The 21,186-nt window shown below is 38.0% G+C and overlaps 2 protein-coding genes across 2 annotated transcripts in view; both read right to left on the bottom strand.

The window, feature by feature from the left end:
- The window catches only part of ptk7a (protein tyrosine kinase 7a), a 37,569-nt gene extending 33,409 nt beyond the window's left edge, over nucleotides 1–4,160 (bottom strand). The window contains exon 1 of the mRNA XM_026929441.3: nucleotides 3,611–4,160. Within this exon, the coding sequence (XP_026785242.3) occupies nucleotides 3,611–3,701 (91 nt within the window). The 5' untranslated portion in view covers nucleotides 3,702–4,160. The remainder of the gene's footprint in view (nucleotides 1–3,610) is intronic.
- A 4,327-nt stretch (nucleotides 4,161–8,487) lies between these two features.
- On the bottom strand, nucleotides 8,488–19,619 carry soul4 (heme-binding protein soul4). Its single transcript, XM_026933142.3, has 6 exons — nucleotides 19,480–19,619; nucleotides 15,325–15,513; nucleotides 13,535–13,620; nucleotides 11,047–11,188; nucleotides 10,758–10,941; nucleotides 8,488–10,329 (listed from the first exon to the last, which is right to left on the bottom strand). The coding sequence occupies exons 2-6, from the start codon at nucleotides 15,482–15,484 to the stop codon at nucleotides 10,155–10,157; spliced, it is 747 nt and encodes a 248-aa protein (XP_026788943.1). The 5' UTR covers nucleotides 15,485–15,513; nucleotides 19,480–19,619; the 3' UTR covers nucleotides 8,488–10,154.
- Between the last annotated feature and the right edge of the window lie 1,567 nt (nucleotides 19,620–21,186).

Raw genomic sequence — 21,186 nt, 5'->3', positions numbered from 1 at the left:
TTTAGTAAGTGCTTTATCCTGGTCAGCGCTGCAGTGGAACCAGAGCCTATCCTTGGAGGAAGGAATACACTCTGAATGGTAGGGTAGGACACCACACACACACACACACACACACACCCACACCCACAAACAGCTGCTTCCTCCATCAGCATGACCACTATTAACCCCCCCAGTCTCAGTGTATCACTGTTCAAAATACAATGAGGGAATGACAGGTGGCAACAGCCAGACAGCAGAGAGCAAAGAGCACAACCCATCTTCTTAATCATGCTGACCTTTCTACACTGAGTATGCATGGAATTATGGATAACAAGATTCAGTGTAAATCTTCTCAGGCTTATAGCTGAGTGTGCAAATGCTTGTGTGCCCTTATGACAAAATGAAATATACCTTCATTCATTCACCTTCAGAGTAATGCTGCATTCGACTTAACTCCGAAGCGGGAAATCGCAACCTGGAACTCCATGCGCGTGTTCGTCTTTTATTATCAAAAATCTAGCAAACTAACTGTGAGTGTTGTATATTTTCCTCCTCAAAACAGTGAACCGTATAGACGGTGTTATAGATTTAACAAGCAAAAATGTCTGTATGTTGATTGACTATAAATCAAATATTAATATATTGAGTATAACTCATTTAAAAGTAAAGAAGAAGGCCTTCCCAACTTTCCAAGTAGGAACTCCAAGTTGAGGTTTCTAGTTGGAAGTCAGAAATGCTGAGGCACAGGTTTCAGTCAAACACAACATTTTATCCTGGCATCCAGAGCCTATCCCACGAACACTTGGGATGTCCTGGATGGTACACCAGTCCTTCACAGAGCATCACACACAAACATACCTTTAGTGCAGCCAATCTGCCAACTTGCATGTTTTTGGGGGTAACTAGAGAAATCTGAGGAAACTCAAGCAGACACAGGGAAATCATGCACAAAGACAGTACTCCTAGCTCAGGATCACAACCTGGAGCTGTAAGGAAGCAACACTACCATCTGCATCACCATGCCGCCCATTGGATGCTAGGATATTAACAATAAAAAAAGCAAAATAAAATAATAATCTTACACCCTGTTTACCCACCTGTAAGACAGACCTATAGCATCCATTAGAGTTTGGTATGTTTTGTCGCTAAATGATAGTCAACAAAAGACCTTTACTAGTAGTCCATCAGCAAACACACAAGATTAGCTCATTTACTGTCCACTAACTGTGTCAAAAAAACCTCTTGAATCATTTTTTAAGAATCATTGTGTATTCAAACTTTATCCATTGGAAACTGTTGCAACTTTACATTCTGAAGCTCGTGGCCAGAAAAGTACACAAAGGATATAAAACACTCTGTGGCCAGTGGACTGCCTGTGGCCAGTCTGAAGCTTTGCCCTTATAACTGCCCTCAACGTCTTTTTGGATTTATTTTTCAGTTAATTTTGCCTCATGTTTTTGGATGATCTTATTTCAACTTCCTGCAATTTTTTGTGGATAAAATGATAAAATAGGGGTACGTTTTCCTTTTTCCACCCAGACTCCAGAGGGATACAAACTTTCTGACTTTTTTGGGAAACAGACTTGAGTTCAGTTACTCTGCTAAGAGAAACAAAGTTAAAATAAACAACAATTTATTCCCCCAAATCTGTTTATGACGTATTAACAATGTAAACAAATGTAGTGGACTACAAATTATACTGTATCTGTTACTGAAAAAGATTCTCTGAAACAGTGTTTATATGGATTTTGAGTTCTACGAGCCACTGTTTACAACACTGTGGTAGAGGACGACATTTCCAAATAACCACCACTAAAAAGCTCCAAACGACAAAGTCAAAAGTATTCTTTGAGGAAACTCTCAGCCTGCTTTTAATGACATGAGGCTTTTCAAGGATTCAATATTAAAGTGCTTTGTAATTCTATCCTGGGAAACTCTTTTGGGAACTTCTGAACCAGAAACCTTTCCAGCACTAAAAGGCACCACAAAATTTATGGTATACCCTTTGATGACACTGAACCATGGACTTTTAGTCTGTGTGACAAAATATCTTCAAGATTAAGAAGATTCCAGTCAATCTGACATACAGTACACATATACAGTAGCTTGCAAAAGTATTCACCCCTCCTCTTGAACAAAAATGGTAAAAGTTGTGATAAAGTTGTATAAAGCAGAGAAAAAATATGTATCTCCTAATGTAGCCCATATGAGGAAATACAGTTTGGACAAATATTGAGTCAAAAATACAGTCAGTCCTCACACCTCGCACCTTTATTTGACCATTGTGAGGAATTGGCTTTCCCAGACATGCTCGAATTAGCACAACAAAGAAGTGTGACGGCTCCCCTGATGTTCGTAAACATCAACCAGGGCCTTCAAGTACCTGTGAAGTGCCGCTGCCCTATGTGCTTTTATCTTACAGGCACCCATGCAAATGTTACACTACTTCCTCAGCGGGCCCTGGAGGAATACTTCAGCCATACACAACACAGCGTTCTCTTCTCCACCCCCCACACACAACATCCTCCCTTTCCCTCCATGCTCTACCTTGCCTGGGTCCCCTGGGATGCATTACGCAGACAGAGCATTCAGTATTCAGCACTCATAAAGAAGGGCACACTCAGTTTTCACGCCTACTGTCCTTTAAAACGAATCTACATCACTTCTATACGCTTACAGAGATTAGGGATAAAATCACACACAACCTCAGGAGCATCTTGGTTTCATGCGAAGTACACTCGGAGCGGTATGGAGTCTGGCATTAATCCTAGGCTGGTTCCATTTGCTTGCCAAAGTCATGAAAGAGCCTGTTGAATTGGCCAGCTAAGAGTCAAGCAATGTCAACATTCAAAATCCTGGTTAGGATGGAAGACCACAAAGTCGTCTCTAGTTCACATTTAGGAATTTTACTATTCTGAGATCGTGCAAAGTACTATTAAAAATCAATGAGCCATAAATGGATGCACTTTTGTCCATTTCCATGATACGCAATCATGCAAATGTATGCAAGCCTCAACCGCTGCTTTACTACCTTTAATGCAATCACCCTTTTGTTTGGTGGACACCCATTTGGCACCAGAGTGCACTGGTAACTTTAATCCACTCCATTGTTTATGCATCACAAGTCTGGTAAGGATTCACCACCCCCCTGCTCCTTATGGAAAACCTGCATAATTACCCAGAACAAGGAATCACACAACAGACAAAACTAACCACTTTAGTCTATCTAAAGTATGCTTCTATATCCTAAAATGTCAGCTGAACCCTGTTGAGCACAAGCCTGGAGTCAGGGAGGGAGCCTGCCAATGCAAAAAGCATGCTGAATAATGAATGCATAAGGCACAAAACCAGAACTGGGGGGGTTTGGGAACGCTGCATAAATCAAGCAAACTTGTGAGTCTGCTCCATGTTGGGCCTTTTAGTGCTAATCTATATACACTGATTCATAAATAGGCTATAGTGTTACAGATTTAGGTGAGGAAATACTGTCTGATTGCAGAAATGATCAATGGATAGAAGAATATGCTTCAGATAATCTCATGAGCAGTTGCACGAGCTGCAAGCCAATGAAGTGAACATGCAATTATCAAGAGCAGATGAAGAGAAAAGACATCACTTATCATTTTCATACCTTGCCATAGAAGCGTGACGATTGTGCACACTGCAGCAGAGCTTGTCCGGCTTTCCTGGCACTGAGCTTTCTCCTTCATCGACCAACTCATGTTTCAACTTGAACCCAGGCAGAAACGGCGAAACAACAGCCTAGCAACAGGTCGGGATCAGATCGGATGAATAATCCAGCTGCCTCTTCTTTCCCCACGTCTGCTTCTTCTTAGACTAGGTGAAGTGAAGCGAGTTACAGGCGGAGAGCTGGATTCGTGCTACAGAGGAGCTACAGATCCGCAGGGGGGATGTGGCAGGAGCTCCATGCTGCTTTCATTACCTCCAACTTTCCTCCCTGTAATGTCGCTGGAGGTCGGGATCTTTGGCCACTCCTGCTCTCCTCCCTCCAGCTGCGTCTGGTTTGGCAGGAAGTCCAGGCACCAGATGTCCGTAAAAACGTCAGGTCACAAAAATTAATAATAATACTAACACACTTTGTGATCGAGTATAGCTACATCTGGTTAGTCGCGACTGCTCCCACCGCTTGTGTCTCAGCGAAAAGCCCCGCCTTTAGTGCCTAAGCCCCGCCCACAACCGAGCCCGGTTTGTATGGAGACTTCCGGCGTTGTAGTAACTTACACTCGAGGTCGAATCCCGAGCAGCTGCCTACCGAACACATAGTGCACTACATAGTGCAAAGAAGCCAGTATGTCCTACACAAGGTAGTGCACTTGTACACGGAGAGAAGAGTCATTTGGGATTGAGTCCCAGGGTGGGGGGAGGGGGGGAGGCTGCACCGTGCCACCGGTTCCTTTTAGGGATTTAAAGTGACTAAGTAGAGTATTTTTGTAAACATGTTGTTATTTCCTTCGAATAACCGCTAAGCAGAAATGGGCAGAACCAGAACAAAGACACTTATAAGACTATTCAACCTAGCCGTTAGTGTTGAGAGGTAATGGGCCGGGGGTAGTGCGCTGTGACGCCCCCTTCAGGCGGCTCTTACCCGGGAGTGTCCCATCACTGCGAGCTCTGCCCCGGCTGCCCCTGCCTCCCACAACGTACAGGTTAAGCTTTGTTTTTGGTTAGTCAGGAAAGTTTTCTTTACAGAAATAGAACGTTGTTTTTAGGTTTGCAGAACGTTCCCCCAACATTCTCTTAATGTTCCCCTAAAGATCTCCTAACGTTCTCTTAATGTTCCCCTAAAGTTCTCTTAATGTTCCCCTAAAGTTCTCCTAAGGTCCCCCTAAAGTTCTCCTAACGTTCTCTTAATGTTCCCCTAAAGTTCTCCTAACGTTCTCTTAATGTTCCCCTAAAGTTCTCTTAACATTCCCCTAACGTTCTCTTAATGTTCCCCTAACGTTCTCTTAATGTTCCCCTAAAGTTCTCCTAAGGTCCCCCTAAAGTTCTCCTAACGTTCTCTTAATGTTCCCCTAAAGTTCTCTTAACATTCCCCTAACGTTCTCTTAATGTTCCCCTAACGTTCTCTTAATGTTCCCCTAAAGTTCTCCTAAGGTCCCCCTAAAGTTCTCCTAACCTTCTCTTAATGTTCCCCTAAAGTTCTCCTAACGTTCCCCTAAAGTTCTCTTAACATTCCCCTAACGTTCTCTTAACATTTCCCTAACATTCTCTTACTGTTCCCCTAAAGTTCTCCTAACGTTCCCCTAAAGTTCTCTTAACGTTCCCCTAACATCCTCCTAACGTTCCCCTAAAGTTCTCCTAACGTTCTCTTAACGTTCAGCTAACATTCCCCTAACGTTCCTCTAAGATTCCCCTAAAGTTCTCTTAACATTCCCCTAACGTTCTCTTAACGTTCTGCTAACGTTCCCCTAACAGTCCCCTAACGTTCTCTTAACGTTCCCATAACTTTTTCTTAAGGTTTCCCAAAAGTTCTCCTAAAGTTCTTTAACGTTCAGCTAACGTTCTCTTAACGTTCTCTTAACCTCAATTTTCAGCATTTATTTTACATAATCATACATTCATGCTTCATTAATCATAAATAAACCAATCAGTCTATACAAATAAATAATCAGCACACAATTCATGTTTTTGTTGATCCATTGTTTAACTGTTTACATAAAATATCATTAGCATGAAACCCAGGACATTCAAAACAATTTTTTTTCATTTTAATTAAAAAAAACATGAAAACATTTCCATAGATAAAAGAACGCTATCATTAAAAAATAAACTGTAACTGTAAAAACTGATACATTTTTCAACTTCTGATCACCACCGTCAACTGCAAATCTAACAAAGAAATGAAAAAGGCAACTGAAGTTACATGGACATTATATTAAACAATTAGAAAATGAAATAAATAAACTTCTACTGTGTAGGCCTTTAATATCATGAGAATGCTATAAAACAGCACTGGATAGTACGGCTTGTTTTGTGTATTTTGTCATAAATATTCACAATGAAAAATAAAATAGACTTAATCCTCTGCAGTTTGGTTCTCAGATTAATTGATTTATTTTTAAAGATGTTTATATATTTATACTGAAAAACAAGACAAATACACTGATGAAGTACAGCGTCGCCATATTAAGTGATTTTGATAGTGACTTCATTAAGCATGCTAGAGTGCAATTATACCACTGAAATATTATAATTTATACATAGCTTTTCCACAAGCGAGTGGTACATATTCAAAACTCTTGTCGTTCTTCAGAACCTGTGCAGGGTTGTGCTCTGTGTTTCCTTTCCCACGATCACTGTTTCAAACCACAGGATTGTTGTGGCAGGTAATGATGATGTCCAAAATGGAAAATGTACAGTTTAGTTTAATCACCAAAACAGAATGATCTTCCTTCAGTTTAGAAATGTAACAATCAATTAATTCAAAAGCAATGTTTTTATATATTTTAATTCATTTAACTATTATTATGTAATTTTATTATTTAAACTGCTTTTAGATGTAAATCAACAAATCATTATTCATTATGTGTGGCTGTAAAGCATCAACATCAAAATTACATGTGATTACAACAATCAGTGGAATGAAATGCCTATTGATGATTATGTGTTGCTTCGTGGTTTTGTTAATAATAATAATAATAATAATAATAATAATAATAATAATAATAATAATAATAATAACAACACTTCTTATTTGTTAAAATACTACCGTTTAGTAATAGTTTAATACAGTAATAGTATTCCCCTAAAAAGTGATCTTTCTTGTGTCCTCTTGTACTCACCGCTAGCTGTCGCTGTGGAAGAGGGTATTAAGGGGCGCTTCAGCTGAGCCTTTGTTAAACCTTACAGAAAAATGAGATAAAAATACTTTTGCATCAGGTACTCATAGCTGATACGCATCTCAAAATATACTCTAATACAGTGTGGTCATCACTGTTAAATTCCTGTGTGGGGCAAATTTCAGGGCCAGTGCAATGAGATCTTCCACCTCAGTCGCCTTTAGTGTCTTGAAGTGTGTCTTTAGTGTCTTTTGTGTTGCTCCTAGAAATCGAATGAAATAATCCCTGCATTGTAACCTGTACATTGTATATAAATATTAGGTTCAAGAATTAGAGTTAGATTTGAGGTATGGTATTACTCAGTTGGTTTGAGAACATAAAAAGTATCAAATTATTTTATTCTACTACGTAATATGCAAAGCAGTTAATTTTTTTAAATAACCTTTTAAAAATGATTGTTTGTCAGTTAGAACAAAACTTTCCTATTATAACAGGCAAAGCTTGAGGCCTTGGAAGGCAAGTTTGTTTTTTCTCCCTTTCTCCCGCAGGCTGTATGCACTCAGCACTACATTAGAGGCCACCAACAAAACGTATCTACCATAAAACCATAAAAAATAAACTCAGTCACAGTGTAACAATACTACAGTTTAAAATAATGCAATTATGATGCAATAGCTGAGTGAGCATTTTATTTGTAAGTGTTTTGGATAAAAGTGTCTGCTAAGTGAATAAATGTAATTGTAAATAAATACCAACAGCTTATATATATATTTATATATATATATATATATATATATATATATATATATATATATATATATAAATATATATAAATATATATATATATATATATATATATATATATATATATATATATATATATATATATGTTGCCACACTTATTAACATCTCAGTATTTTCTCAGGTTGTGTCAAACTGTTTGAGCTCTTCCGTGGTTTATCATGGCCCATTTTCAAGGATTTCCTCCTCTGCCTCTCCACCTGGCACAGCCACAGCAGCCAGTATTCTGCGCTGCATACAGAGGATGTCTTGCTGGGTCTCAATGAGGTCTTGTAATTTCTACAAAACTTTTGTGCGATAGAAAAGATAAACATGGAATTAGCACACCAAACTCTAGACTATATCCAATTCTAAGACACCAAAATTCTAACCCTAGCACACCAAATTCCAGACTAATTGCAATTTTAGCACACCAGACCATAACTGATGAGTTGAAGCTGGTGTCTTAAACCAAATGCAGCTCTCCTGAGCCTGAGTTTGCAGAGACTCAGGTCAGCTTGATGATAGAGCTGTAGGTTAGTTCATATCTGTAAGTGGCCTTACACTCTTACTTTTTCTTGTAAGGGGTGAGTTCAGGGAAAGTAATCTATGCCAGACTCATTCATTCATCTTCAGTAATAGCTTTCTCCTGATTAGGGTTGTGGTAGATCAGGTGTCTACGCAAAACCTCAACCTTGAGTATGAGTCAATACACATGGTGTTCCAATATTTTTTTAACTATAGATTTTCAAATAAGTAATTTCTTTTTTTATTTTGCTTAACTTGACCATTTAAAATGACCAAACTGAAAATGCTTAGACACTCTTCTCTTCTAGCTTTTTTCTGATGACATTGGCCCAATGCAGAATATCAGATTATATTATTATATTTCTCACACAGTAAAGAACAGATGAATAAAACCAGAGAAGACCATTAGAGCTGCATTTTATTCTTCAGAGTAACTGAACAAATATCAATTAATGTCCACAACATACGCATTTTAAGCTCCACAGTACATGAAATTTACATCACCACAGTTTAACAAACATTAGCTAGTTTTTTAACATAGATATCTACTGAGTTAGTCTCTTATTTCCTTACCACACACAATGGGCTTGATTATTCAACTGTAATTAAATCAGTGTGGAAAGTGTATGTGATATATGTGAATATGATACAAGTAGAAACACAGTGAGGAAAGTGGCACACAGGAGAACATTCTGACAAAAGGTGATTACGTTACCAAATCAGTGATTATTTTAAAGGTTGGTAAAAAGTCTTTATAATCTTCAAGTTCTTTTGACATACAGTACATCATATAGAGTATCTACATCTTAATGGTCCTATTCAGTAGGAAAAGATGTAATCCTCTTAGCCTTAAAAGGAAAATAAGCACATCCAAATAAACCAAAGTGGTCATGCTGTCCACCTAGTGGTCAAACAGACTAACTGCCTTTTAGTCAATTAGTCAGTGTGTACAGTGTATACTGTCTAAAACATGTTTTAGATGAATATTCTTGTTATTCAAACTAATAGGCATATATGAGGGAATAAACATATATATTTTCCCACGCATACCTGTCCAGGCTTCTGTGTTTGTACAAAAATAATCAAATTTTTCTTACAATAATTGATTATAATTAAAAGCACAGTTACGAGTACATTTTAAATACGCAGTCACAGTAAAATCCGTATATGGAAACACCTCTGATTTGTCGTGCTGCATAAACCTTTGGTCTATTGTAAAGCTGGTTAGTGCATTAACATCTACACTATTTGTGAGAGCCTTCATTTGACGAGTAGCACTTCGAACCAGAAATGATTGTCTTGTTGAAGGAATAGCTTTAGGTGGAGTGTATTATTGGAGGAGTGCACTATTACCTGCAGTGATTTCTACTAATACACAGTGAAGTTAGTTGTACATTCTGTATTTCACTTTTTCAGTTTTTTTTTTTACATAATCTATCGAGGACAGCAGACTGTTCTGTCAATACAAAAGTTGGGGAAAAAGGTGCAGTGACTCATGACATGTGATCTGAAAAGAGATCAGAGTAGATAGAAACAAACTGCATTAAATTAGTGTAAAAATGTGAAGCAGAAGCACAACCTGGGTTCCACAATCTGACTGAAATATTGAGGTTCTGGACAAAAGGCTGGGTTCAAACGCCCCCTTGTGGTGAATCTTCAGTTTGTCAAATTTAAGTGAAATTTATAAAAAAGAACTATGAGGGGCTTGGAGTCTAAAAGAGATATAATACAAGCTGTGTAAAAATGCTACCTGAGAACTGTGTATACTCTGATTCCTCTTATATTCTTCATATGTGACTTAACATTTGTGATGAAATTATGTACCTATTATGCATTACTGGCACTAAATTAGCTTTTTCATATACAAAAATAATTCTTTTTATTATATGACCTGTAAATATTCACTAAAATCCTCAGTTGCCTGAGTTAATACTGTTGGAATATAAGCCCTGTCCTGTCCACTTCCCTGGTCTTTCTTTCTGGTGCCACAGGGGAGGTGCTGTAACAATGACTGTGTGTGTGTGTGTGTGTGTGTGTGTGTGTGTGTGTGTGTGGGAGAAGAATCCCTTAGGGGTTCCGGCAGATGAACCAGATCTCGTTTCGACGAGACGGCACCCCAGGGTTCTCGTAAACGGCCACCATGTATTGGTCTTGGTGAATGTCATCAGATGTTCCCAGCAGCTCCCAAAGCAGGCTGATCTGCCGTGAGATTGTCTCCTCCGTGGTGGTGCCAAAGAAAACCCTAATGGAAGCACATACACATGCATCACCATACACTTTCCCCTGAAGAACAATTATTCATCTGAGTTACTTTATGCTGCCTTTAAAACTTAAGACAACCTTGTTATAAATTTCATCACGTGAAATGAAAATCGTGATGCAAATTTCTACATGTACAGACTGTGTAGTTATATGAAGTCAATGAGACATGACTTCCTGAAGATGCTTAAGAGCCCTAGCCTTTTTCTGAACAGGTTCTTTTTTTGTATAATGGTAAAATGTTGCCCAATTTTAAGCCAGAGATCTTGTCAGTCACATTGACAGATCGCACATTTCAGAATATCTTGAGAGGCTAAAAATCTTCACAAGCATACAGGCACAAAACTGGAAGATGAAGCCTGGTTTTTAAGCAGTTAACAGTGCGACCAGTCATGCAGGGAAGCATCTTACCGGGTGATTACTCGCAATGAGTCCCTGTGGATGATGGTGATGTCTGGGTCAGCAGACTGGGGAGGGTTTGCCTGAAACTCCTCAGGCAAGTAGAAAGCTGTCAGGACTTCACTTTCAAAGCCGCTGCCATCCTCCAGCATCGTTATTCCATTCACCACAGGCACGGTCATGCCCAAATAACGACCTGAAGAAATCATTACACAGGAAACATTAGGTTTGAAGGTATACAACATACTGCTCATTAGTTATAGTGTCCTTGCTGTGATTTGTGTTAAACTGTGCTAAATACCAGCTGAGTTCTCCTTGCAGATGAAGCGCATGAGTTTCATGAAGCCCATAGAGATGCTCTGCTCATACAGCTTTTCTCCAACAGTGATACAGGCCCATTTACCTGGTGGATACACCCTCTCCTCATATATCACCTCACCCATCTAAAACACAGGCACACACACAAAATGCAGACAAATGCATTTGTGTCCATTCCTAACAAATAACAATAACAGTACGTATGTATCCTACAACAGCTCCTGAGTTTGTGTAAATTTACATATAAGGGACTCACTTTCATATGCAATTTTATATACAGATTATATTGTCGAGTTTAAATTGCTTATTTATTTCAATTTTACACACAAATTTAATTAAAATTTGTTTGAAACTTGGTTGTTTCATATTGATGACTTAATGAAACCAAAACATATAAGCCTAGCTATTCAATGAGGATATAAGCAATGGCACCCTATAAGGAGGAAGAGTAAGTGTGTGCCTGTGGAAACCGACATGCTGCAGTGGCTGAGCTGCATTACTGGAAGATTTACAATGCACTTTCGGGTCTTTCGGGTCTGTGACATGCTGACACTTTCGGGTCTTTTGGGAGTTTTGTAGGCATCGCTAAATAAAAATAAGATGTGCCATAAACATGCCTGAGAATTTATGGGTGATTGGCATTTATGAACACTAGTACGAAGAAAAACAGTGTTACCAAAACTTGCAAATTTGGCAGGAACCTTTAGCTTGGTTTGGCCAAAATAAAAACCATTTATGCTCAACTTTACTAAAAGACATAGAATTATAGTGCATTACTAATAACTGTATAATAATCCCAAAATATTTAATTAATAAAGCACATTCTCTTCGATTGTGCATGAGCTACGGGGACATTCATTCATTCATTTTCAGGAAGTCCTTTATACTGGCCAGTGGATCTGGAGCCTATCCCAAGAACACTCGGTGTGAGGTGGGAATACACCCTGGATGAGATGCCAGTCACACACTTGCACACATTTACACACGGGGCAATTTAGCACAGCCAGTCCACCTCCTGGACTGGAGACCCTGGAGCTGTCAAGCAGCAACACTACCTGCTACACCACTGTGCAGCCTGTCTTTATTGTATGACATGCTGACTTATTGCATGACATGCTTGGGACATGCCTTAAGGTTTGAACGAACGTCAGGTTTTGCTGTCTAGGCATGTGCTGCAGAGCCACTGCTTGAGCGAAATTAATCTGAACTGGACTCACCACTGCTAACAGACAGCCATTATCAGTCTGTGGCAATACAAAGTGCAGTGCTCTATTAATGCTATTATTAAATGGTAAATGGTGGGAAAAAATTGATACAGAATGCATAAACATACATGAAGTATTACAGTGTATTACTGTGACCCACACTTGTAATGTTTGTGTGCGACCAAATCATAAAAGGCAACTACATTTTATCATTCCATGTCTAACACCTGTGAGGGAACGCAAAACTATAGCAAGGGAACGATTTCTGTATTTAAATTTATAAAATGCTTTCTGTTTAAAACTTAATCATGTCATGACATCCTGAAATAGTCCTCAGATTCCTGAAAATGTTTGCGGTGTCATCTTTAATTATGTGGATGTTGATGTGCATGGTGTGATCCTGAAGCTGTCAAATTCCATCCAAATCAGCAGCAACCCGCTGCACAAAGACAATTCTGAAGTGATGAAGCCTGTAAAGTGCGTTGCAGAGGAGGAGCACCATGGCAGCCATTTGCAGGCAGGTTCCAAACTGAAGTCATGAAAAGCATTTACTTCAAATTCCTTCAAAATACTAGTTACTTATGTAACTGTGGTTCTGTGAATACCAGATAACCTCCATGGCCAGTGATTATCACCTGGATACCTTCTTGTGCACTTGCTATGTAATATATGACATACAATTTGAAATACTGTTGTCATTTAGCCAACACAACATTATTTATACAAACCATGTATACTTTGCTTCCGGGATTCTTTCCCCAGTTTTTATGCTGCTATGAGTTGTATTATAACCATATGGTTTACTATCCAAGTCCATAATATAATGTGACCTGTTATTTCTTATGCAACCTTAAAAAGGTTCTTTCTAGCACATTTATGGTGCTAAGGTCCTATGTAGGTTATCTAAGGTCCTAAGGGTTCCAGGAACAATTGTTAGCTGTTTCTCTTTGTTTACACTTGTAAATTTGGTCCAGCGAGCTAATGACTGCAGATGAACTTTAACTAGCTAGCTAACTTAGCTAATATATTTTCTGAGAAACCCCAAACAACACATGCAGAAGCTAATGTTAACAATGAAAGCAATGAAATAAAACTTTCACACATGAAATGTCTTATGACGACACTTAAATAAGGTTGTATTGCAGGAAATATGTTTATGTTCATTCATAGACACTCACTTACAATATGGAAGTAATGTGACCTCACGTCACTGAGTATAAAATGTTTTAGATCTCTAAAGTGTATATATTCGGGACTAACCCATACCTTTTCATGTTTTGCTATGGTGACGAAAGGAACCTGTTCCATTTCCTGATTCCTCCTTGTCATCTCCATAATTGGTCCAGTCATCTCTAGGGGGAGAATATGAAGATCACACAGAGTGTGAGTTGAGCTTGATTTGAATGACTTATCTAAAATCCTTCACTTACTGGTCATGATTTGATTAGAGGTGGTGAACCTACAAAACTGTTGTAACAACCATCTAAAGCCAAACTTATTCCACACACATTGTGCAAAGAGCTGTGTAGAATGCACTAATAATATACAACCTCCACCAAGTATTGAAGGTTGTGTTTTAAGCCTGTTACATTTTACCGAGGCATTGTACTTATTTCTCATATGAGGGTAAATAAATGTTTTCAATGTGCCCAATGCCACAGAGCAGCTGAATGCAGTACAGAAGCTTGGAGAGCAAAATCTCCACAGACAAAACTCCGTGTCCTTGTAGAGCCTTTCAATTCTCAACACAGCACTCTGAATCAGCAATGAGGGGGAAGAAAAACATGTTAGCTGACTAAGCTATTCAGCAACCTCAAGGATTAGTTCAGACAGAAATGAAATCTGTACTACTTTTCCCCTAATGCAGACGGTCAGCTGTAGATGATAAGATATATTTTGTGCCATTTGCTTCTATAGTTTAGCACATGAGGTTATGACACTAACATACTGTAGATGACAAGTACAAAAAGTTAGATTTTGTACCTTGGAATTACATTATTAATCAGAATCTCTTCTAATGCACAAGATTCACACCTCCTGCCTGAATCTATCCTCTATTATGGTTAGTTCGAAGCTCAACATGGCTTGAGGCGAGCTTGTTAGGCACGAAGTTTGCCTAGTGCCAAAAGCTTACACGCTTCCCTTTCTTGTTAGCTACATTAGCCTTGTAGCTCCAGTTCAAAACTAAAGAAGCAATTGGGGTAAAGAAAGTGTGTAAACTTCATTTCTGGCCAAACTGTTCTTTTAAATTCATGATTCTGAACAGTAACTGACTAGAAATTCATGATTCTGACAATAAAACAATAAAAGTAAGATTAAAAGAGACAGTGGCATAAGTATTCCCCCTTTTCCATATTTTGTTACACCCTAGACATGAAATGGACCTAACTAGGATTTGACACAAAATAACCCATAATATTGAAGTATATTTAATATTTGTTTATAAAATGTAAACTACTGTATATTGATTTCAATATTATGGGATATTTGGTGAAGATTCATGATGCTGTATAGGTGGTTCACTGTATAATATTCATGATGGTGGTTGTATATAATACTAATAATACTAAGAATTATATACAAGAATTATATAAAAAATAAACATAATACATATAATAAGTTAAATACTGTCCTAACAAACTGTGAGAAGAAAACCAATTGTGCTGCACATCTACTCATAATAACAGTGAATGTTTGCAGTCTAAGGTTAGGATAGGATAAGATAATAGGATACTGCTCAGAATGTCATGAGTTCAAATCCCAGTACCGCCAAGCTGCCACTGCTGGGCCCTTGAACAAGGCCCTCAGCTGTATAAATAAGATAAATGTAAGTCGCTCTGGATAAGGGCATCTGATCCAACTGCCGTAAATGTAAATGATTAATGTTACTGTCTCTCCCACCACATATGTCGTATCCAAATGAATACAAAGCTAATTATTACTGACAGCCATAAAGCTTGTTGAATAAATAAACAAGGAACCAGTTAATCAACTGTAAATTGAACCATGATGGCCATAACCAAATCCTTTTCAAACCCTAAATTCAGAAACTGTACCTCTGGGGACGGTGACCTGATGTGTCCGCCCCACAGCCTGCCAGTGAGCAAGCAGCCTTTCCTCCTCCTCCTCATCTGCTGGCTGGGAGTTGTCAGTGATGTCATCATCTAACTGCTCATCATCCAGTTCAGCAAGATCTTCAATTGAGATAAGAGCCATTTTTTTTTCTTCCAAATTTGCAGTGTGACCTGAAATACACCAAGGCATACAGGTTTTCACTTACTGAACAGAAGATGTGAAAAAGTATGCTTATTTACACGCATTAAGATTGATTACAAAGGAGGAAATGAGTGACATGCCTGAATGCAAATCTTGCTCAAACAAGCAGTAGTCTGGCTGTCACATGCACTCCAGGAAATAACCTGTATTACTTTAAAAAATAAGGCCTATTGTTCATTCATGCTCACCAAACAACTATGGAATTCTCTCAGGCCAGACCTTGACAAAAGAAGCCTGATTCCAAACTTTTCCAATCTTAGAGATTTAAAAAACCAAACGCACTGCCATCTGCTAGTACAAAGGCCAGTTTTAATTAACACACATTTCTCCCCATTTCGCTTCATTACACACACACTTTTTATGCCCTGATGAGAATCAACAACCATGAGAATACGATTGACAACGTCTGACCTACACACCACAAGCACACACCCATGTTGTCGCCTCAATTTGGGCTCATATATACCCGTGTTGTTCCTAAATTCCAATACTCAAGGGGGCGATACGGGAAAAATCAGAGCAAAGAATAAGAGCTGCTGTATGCCTTAAATTAAAACCACCATTAAAGGCATCTGTAGTTTTTACAGAGCTGGCAACATTGTTTGGGGGCAGAAAAAGGCTTGGCAATGTTTTCACAGCTACTTTCACTGATTGCTATTCATATCATAAGCAGAAGAGATATGGAGCTTCGAAGCTGACAAAATTATTTGAATATGAATTCCATTGATTTGAATTACATCTACATCACATAAAATAGAATTGTTTTTTTGTTGTGTATTAAATTAATGTACATTTCTGGAATAGTTTTTTTTCATTACTTCTTAATTACAGTTTTTGAGGTTTTGAGATTTTTTTTTTTAAAAAAAATAAGAAACCTAAAACAAATCTCAAAAATTCAAACCTCAAAAATTCAATTATCCAAAATACAGATTTTATGTAAATTAGGCCAAAGGTGGAGCAGCTGGGAGCATCTTTGTTTCATTAAACAAATAAAAATGTTTTTATGCTCTAGTCTAATAGCTAGAAAACATTTACATTAATTTAAATCAAATCTGTATTTCTGATATTTAAATTTTTGAAACTTTTTGAAAAAAAAAGTAACCTGTAATTTTGAATTATATGATTTTAAAGGCAAACGATTTTCTTACCCTTAGAAAGGCAAAAATGCACTTTATGTAATTTATTCAGTACTCCAGATAAAAAAATATATAAAATTCATATTCAGATCATTTGCTCAGCTTCCATAGAGAGCTCTAAAAAATAACAATCTACTTCTGTATTAACTACAATATTTACAGAATATGCTCCTCTAGAGATTATTAAAAAAAAAAAACACTAATCATAATAATTTGTGTACCATTGTACTTACCGCACAGGACAAAAACACTTTCAATGCATGAAACCGGTTTTGCGCTGCTTAAAGCATGCATACAAGCATAGGTATGAGCCATATACTCCCAAGTATGTACTCTCATGTTTGGTGGATTGTAAAATTTGGATTACACATTATATTAGTTGTTTATTATTATTTTCTGCTATTTTATCAAAAAAAAAGAAAGGACACAATACAAAGTGCTTAATGAATGCTTAATGGGACTAAGAAATTAAACAAATTTAAATTGAAAGTTACTTGAAAAGATTCAATTCAGTTACTTGAAAAGTGGCTAATTACAGCTATTTTCGTGTGTGTGCATGGGGGGAGGGTGACTCTGACTATTAAACCTAATTTCTTTCGTTCGTGCAAGTTTGTTAAGATGTTGCATGTCAGGTGTGCAAAAAAAGAGAACGAATGGTTAACTCAAGGGCGTGTATGCCAAAGTTCCTAATGCAATATTGAATATCATATTAGAATACACTATATAGTCAAAAGCATGTGGACACCTGACCATCACACCCATATGTGGCTCTTCCCCAAACTGTTGCCACAAAGGTGGAAGCACACACTTGTATAGAATGTCTTTGTATGCTGTAGCATTACGATTTCCCTTCACTGGAACTAAAGGGGCCCAAACCTATTCCAGCAGGATAATGCCCCTGTGCACAAAGCGAGAATCTGTAAAGACTGAATCGGTTTGCCAGGGTTAGAGTGGAACAACTCGAGTGGCCTGCACAGAGCCCTGACCTCAATCCTACTGAACACCTCTGGGATGAATAGGAACACTGACTGTGTCCCAGACCTCCTCACCAACATCAGCGCCCATCCTCACTAATGCTCTTGTGGTTGAATGAACACAAATCCCCACAGCCACGCTCCAAAATCTAGTGAAAAGCCTTCCCAGGAAAGTGGAGGTTATTATTATAATAAGGGGGACTAAATCTGGAACAGGATGTTCAACAAGCACGTATGGGTGTGATGGTCAGAGGTGTCCACATAATTTATGCAAATATATTGTAGGTTATAGAACAATTATGAGTTATAGTCATGTATATTTCAGGGTTGTTTGTGTTTCCTTGAGGGCTCCTTTTTAAATGGTTTATCCTGTTCCCGGGTAATGTGCACACTGGACCTGATATTAATCAGTGTCTTTAAAACTGATCATATCTGAATGAATAATGAAATTAGACTAAAACAATAAATTTTTTATCATGCGAAACAACCATATCAATCAAAGGTCATAGCGATATTGCAATATAATCTAATGTTTTCTCAGTTAGGCTATATATATATATATATATATATATATATATATATATATATATATTTAGTACAAACTTTGTTATAGATTTTTATTTTATGACTTCTACATTACTGATTCAGTACAATAACATTTTAGATTCCAAACATTAGTTTTCCAGCACAAAATTAAATGTTACACAAAAATGTTTTTATGTCAGTAAAGAAAGCAGCAGATTACATAAGAGACACTTTTCAGACAGAAAACATAATGAAGGCTGCTGGGTTTTGCTGCAAAAATAAGAAGCAAGTGTGACAGTCAAAGTCTCCAGAAGAACTGTAGCTGCTTCTGCAAGATGCTCAGTAACACTTACAGCTCATTTCCTTATAAAACTGCACACACTGTACCTGAGACTACTATTTTCTTTTTTTTAAGCAAAGGATCGTCACACCAAATACTGACTTTATTTCATTTAGTACTGTTTACTGCTCTTTACAGTATTTTTTAATGTAGAAACATTTAATTTCATTATTTTTGAAGGCATCTTTACTCTACAGCATTTCTTTGCATGTGCCTAAGACTTTCCCACAGAAATATATATATATAGTTCTGTGCAAAAGCCTTAGGCCTTAAGTCTTAAAGTCTTATACATATATATATATATATATATATATATATATATATATATATATATATATATATATATATATATATATATATATATATATATACACACACATGGCTATTTTTTAAATGGTGTAGGCTACCCCTGGAGCAAACTCTGGAGCTCTTATCACAGCCTGCTGCAGTCAGATAAAACATTTGGAGTATTATCAATTGAAATGTGTGTGTGTTTTTTTTTAAAGTTGTAGTAAATAAGTTGATTAGAAGACCCAGATTGCATGCTTGAGTAGTTCCTCACACTGAAATGAGATTAAGCGCTGAGGACACTGTGTTTTCTCCCTCAATCCATGCAGCGCTTCACGCCAAGAAAGTAGGTCAACCAGCAGGAAACACAGTAACTGGGAGAAACGCGCCTTTCTCTCGCTGCACACCATATAATCCGTGTGTTTATGTCAGTGGATGAATGTCACTCTATGTCCAGTCGCTATTTTTACTCTCATTTAATAACCGCCGCAATTACTATAGACTATACATCAACCTGTAAACAATGACGTTACACCACAACAATACCGAATTATCACAGCTACAACACAGCCTAGTGCGATTCTATACACACTAGGCTATACACACACACACACACACACACACACACACACAGTACGTGTCAAACTAGTGTAATACACAATAAACACTCACCCGGTTCAGGAAGAGAGAAGAGTGAAGCAGCAGCTGCTCTTCTTCTCCACCGTCTGCGCGAGTGCACTTCGGCGGTCACGTGACCCCCGTGTCTACTATCAGTGAGGATGAGTGTGAGTGAGAGGAGCAGTCTGAAGAAGAAACGCACGCTCTTTGCTTTGGTTTGGCTTTGGTCTGATCAAATGATCACATGAGAAGGAATTAACATGTTATCAGGCGGGTGTTAACCTTAAAAAACATTGATTAGTCAATAGCTAATCTGCTTTCTGATTCAAGAAAATTCCTTCTAATAACTATCAGTACTGTTATCAAGATTCAAGAATGATCTTAAAGGCATGGGCTAAAATAAAAAAAAACTATAATAAATCAATTCTCAATAAATAAATATATTAATAAATAGTTTAGTATAGTTTTTGAAAATCACATTATCTTTGGGATTTGTTCATACACTCATCAAACATTTTATTAGGAACGCTATACTAACACTGGGTAGGGCCTCCCTTTGCTCTCAAAACAGCCTCAATTCTTCGTGGCATGGATTCCACAAGATGTTGGAAACATTCCTTTGAGATTCTGCTCCATGTTGACATGATTGCATCACGCAATTCCTGCAGATTTTTCTGGTGCACGTTCATGCTGCGAATCTCCCGTTCTACTACATCCCAAAGGTGTTGTATTGGATTCAGATCCAGTGACTGGAAAGGCCACTGAAGAACATTGAACTCATTGTCATGTTCATGAAACCAGTTTGAGACTTTTGCTTTGTGACATGGTGCATTATCATGCTGGAAGTAGCCATTAGAAGATGGGTAAATTGTGGCCATGAAGGGATGCACATGGTCAGCAACAATACTGAAATACGCTGTGGCATTCAACGGTGATTGATTGCTATTAATGGGCCCAAAGTGTTCCAAGAAAACATTCCCCACATCATTACACCACCTCCACCAGCCTGGACTGTTGACACAAGGCAAGTTGGGTCCATGGATTCATGCTGTTTGTGCCAAATTCTGACCCTACCATCTATGTGCTTCAGCAGAAATCGAGATTCATCAGACCAGGCTACGTTTTTCCAGTCTTCAACTGTCCAGTTTTGGTGAGCCTGTGCACACTGCAGCCTCAGGTTTCTGTTCTTGGCTGACAAAAGTGGAACCTGACGTGATGTGCTGTTGTAGCCCATCTGCCTCAAGGTTTGATGTATTGTGCATTCTGAGATGTTATTCTGCTCACCACAATTGTACAGAGTGGTTATCTAAGTTTCTTTGTTGGCTAGAAGCAGTCTGGCTATTCTTCATTGATCTGTCTCATCAACAAGACGTTTCTGTCTACAGAACTGCCGCTCGCTTTTCTTTATTGCACCATTCTGTGTAAATTCTAGAGACTGTTGTGTGTGAAAATCCCAGGAGATCAACAGTTATAGAAATACTCAAACCAGCCCATCTGGCACCAACAATCATGCCACAGTCAAAGTCACATTTTTTCCCCATCCTGATGGCTGAATGTTACCTGAAGCTGCTGGCCTGTATTTGCATGATTTTATGCATTGCACTGCTGCCACACGATTGGCTGATTAGATAATTGCATGAACTAGTAGGTGCTCAAGTGTTCCTAATAAAGTGCTCAGTGAGAGTATATCTATTTATTAATTATTTTTTTATATAAAAATTGTGGGGACATTTAATTATTATTTTGATTATTCAAGAAAAC

This window comes from Pangasianodon hypophthalmus, chromosome 11, assembly GCF_027358585.1.
Source record: "Pangasianodon hypophthalmus isolate fPanHyp1 chromosome 11, fPanHyp1.pri, whole genome shotgun sequence".
Classification (NCBI taxonomy): Eukaryota; Metazoa; Chordata; class Actinopteri; order Siluriformes; family Pangasiidae; genus Pangasianodon; species Pangasianodon hypophthalmus.
Note: the sequence above shows the minus strand (reverse complement) of the source record. Positions and strands in the feature narration are given on the sequence as shown.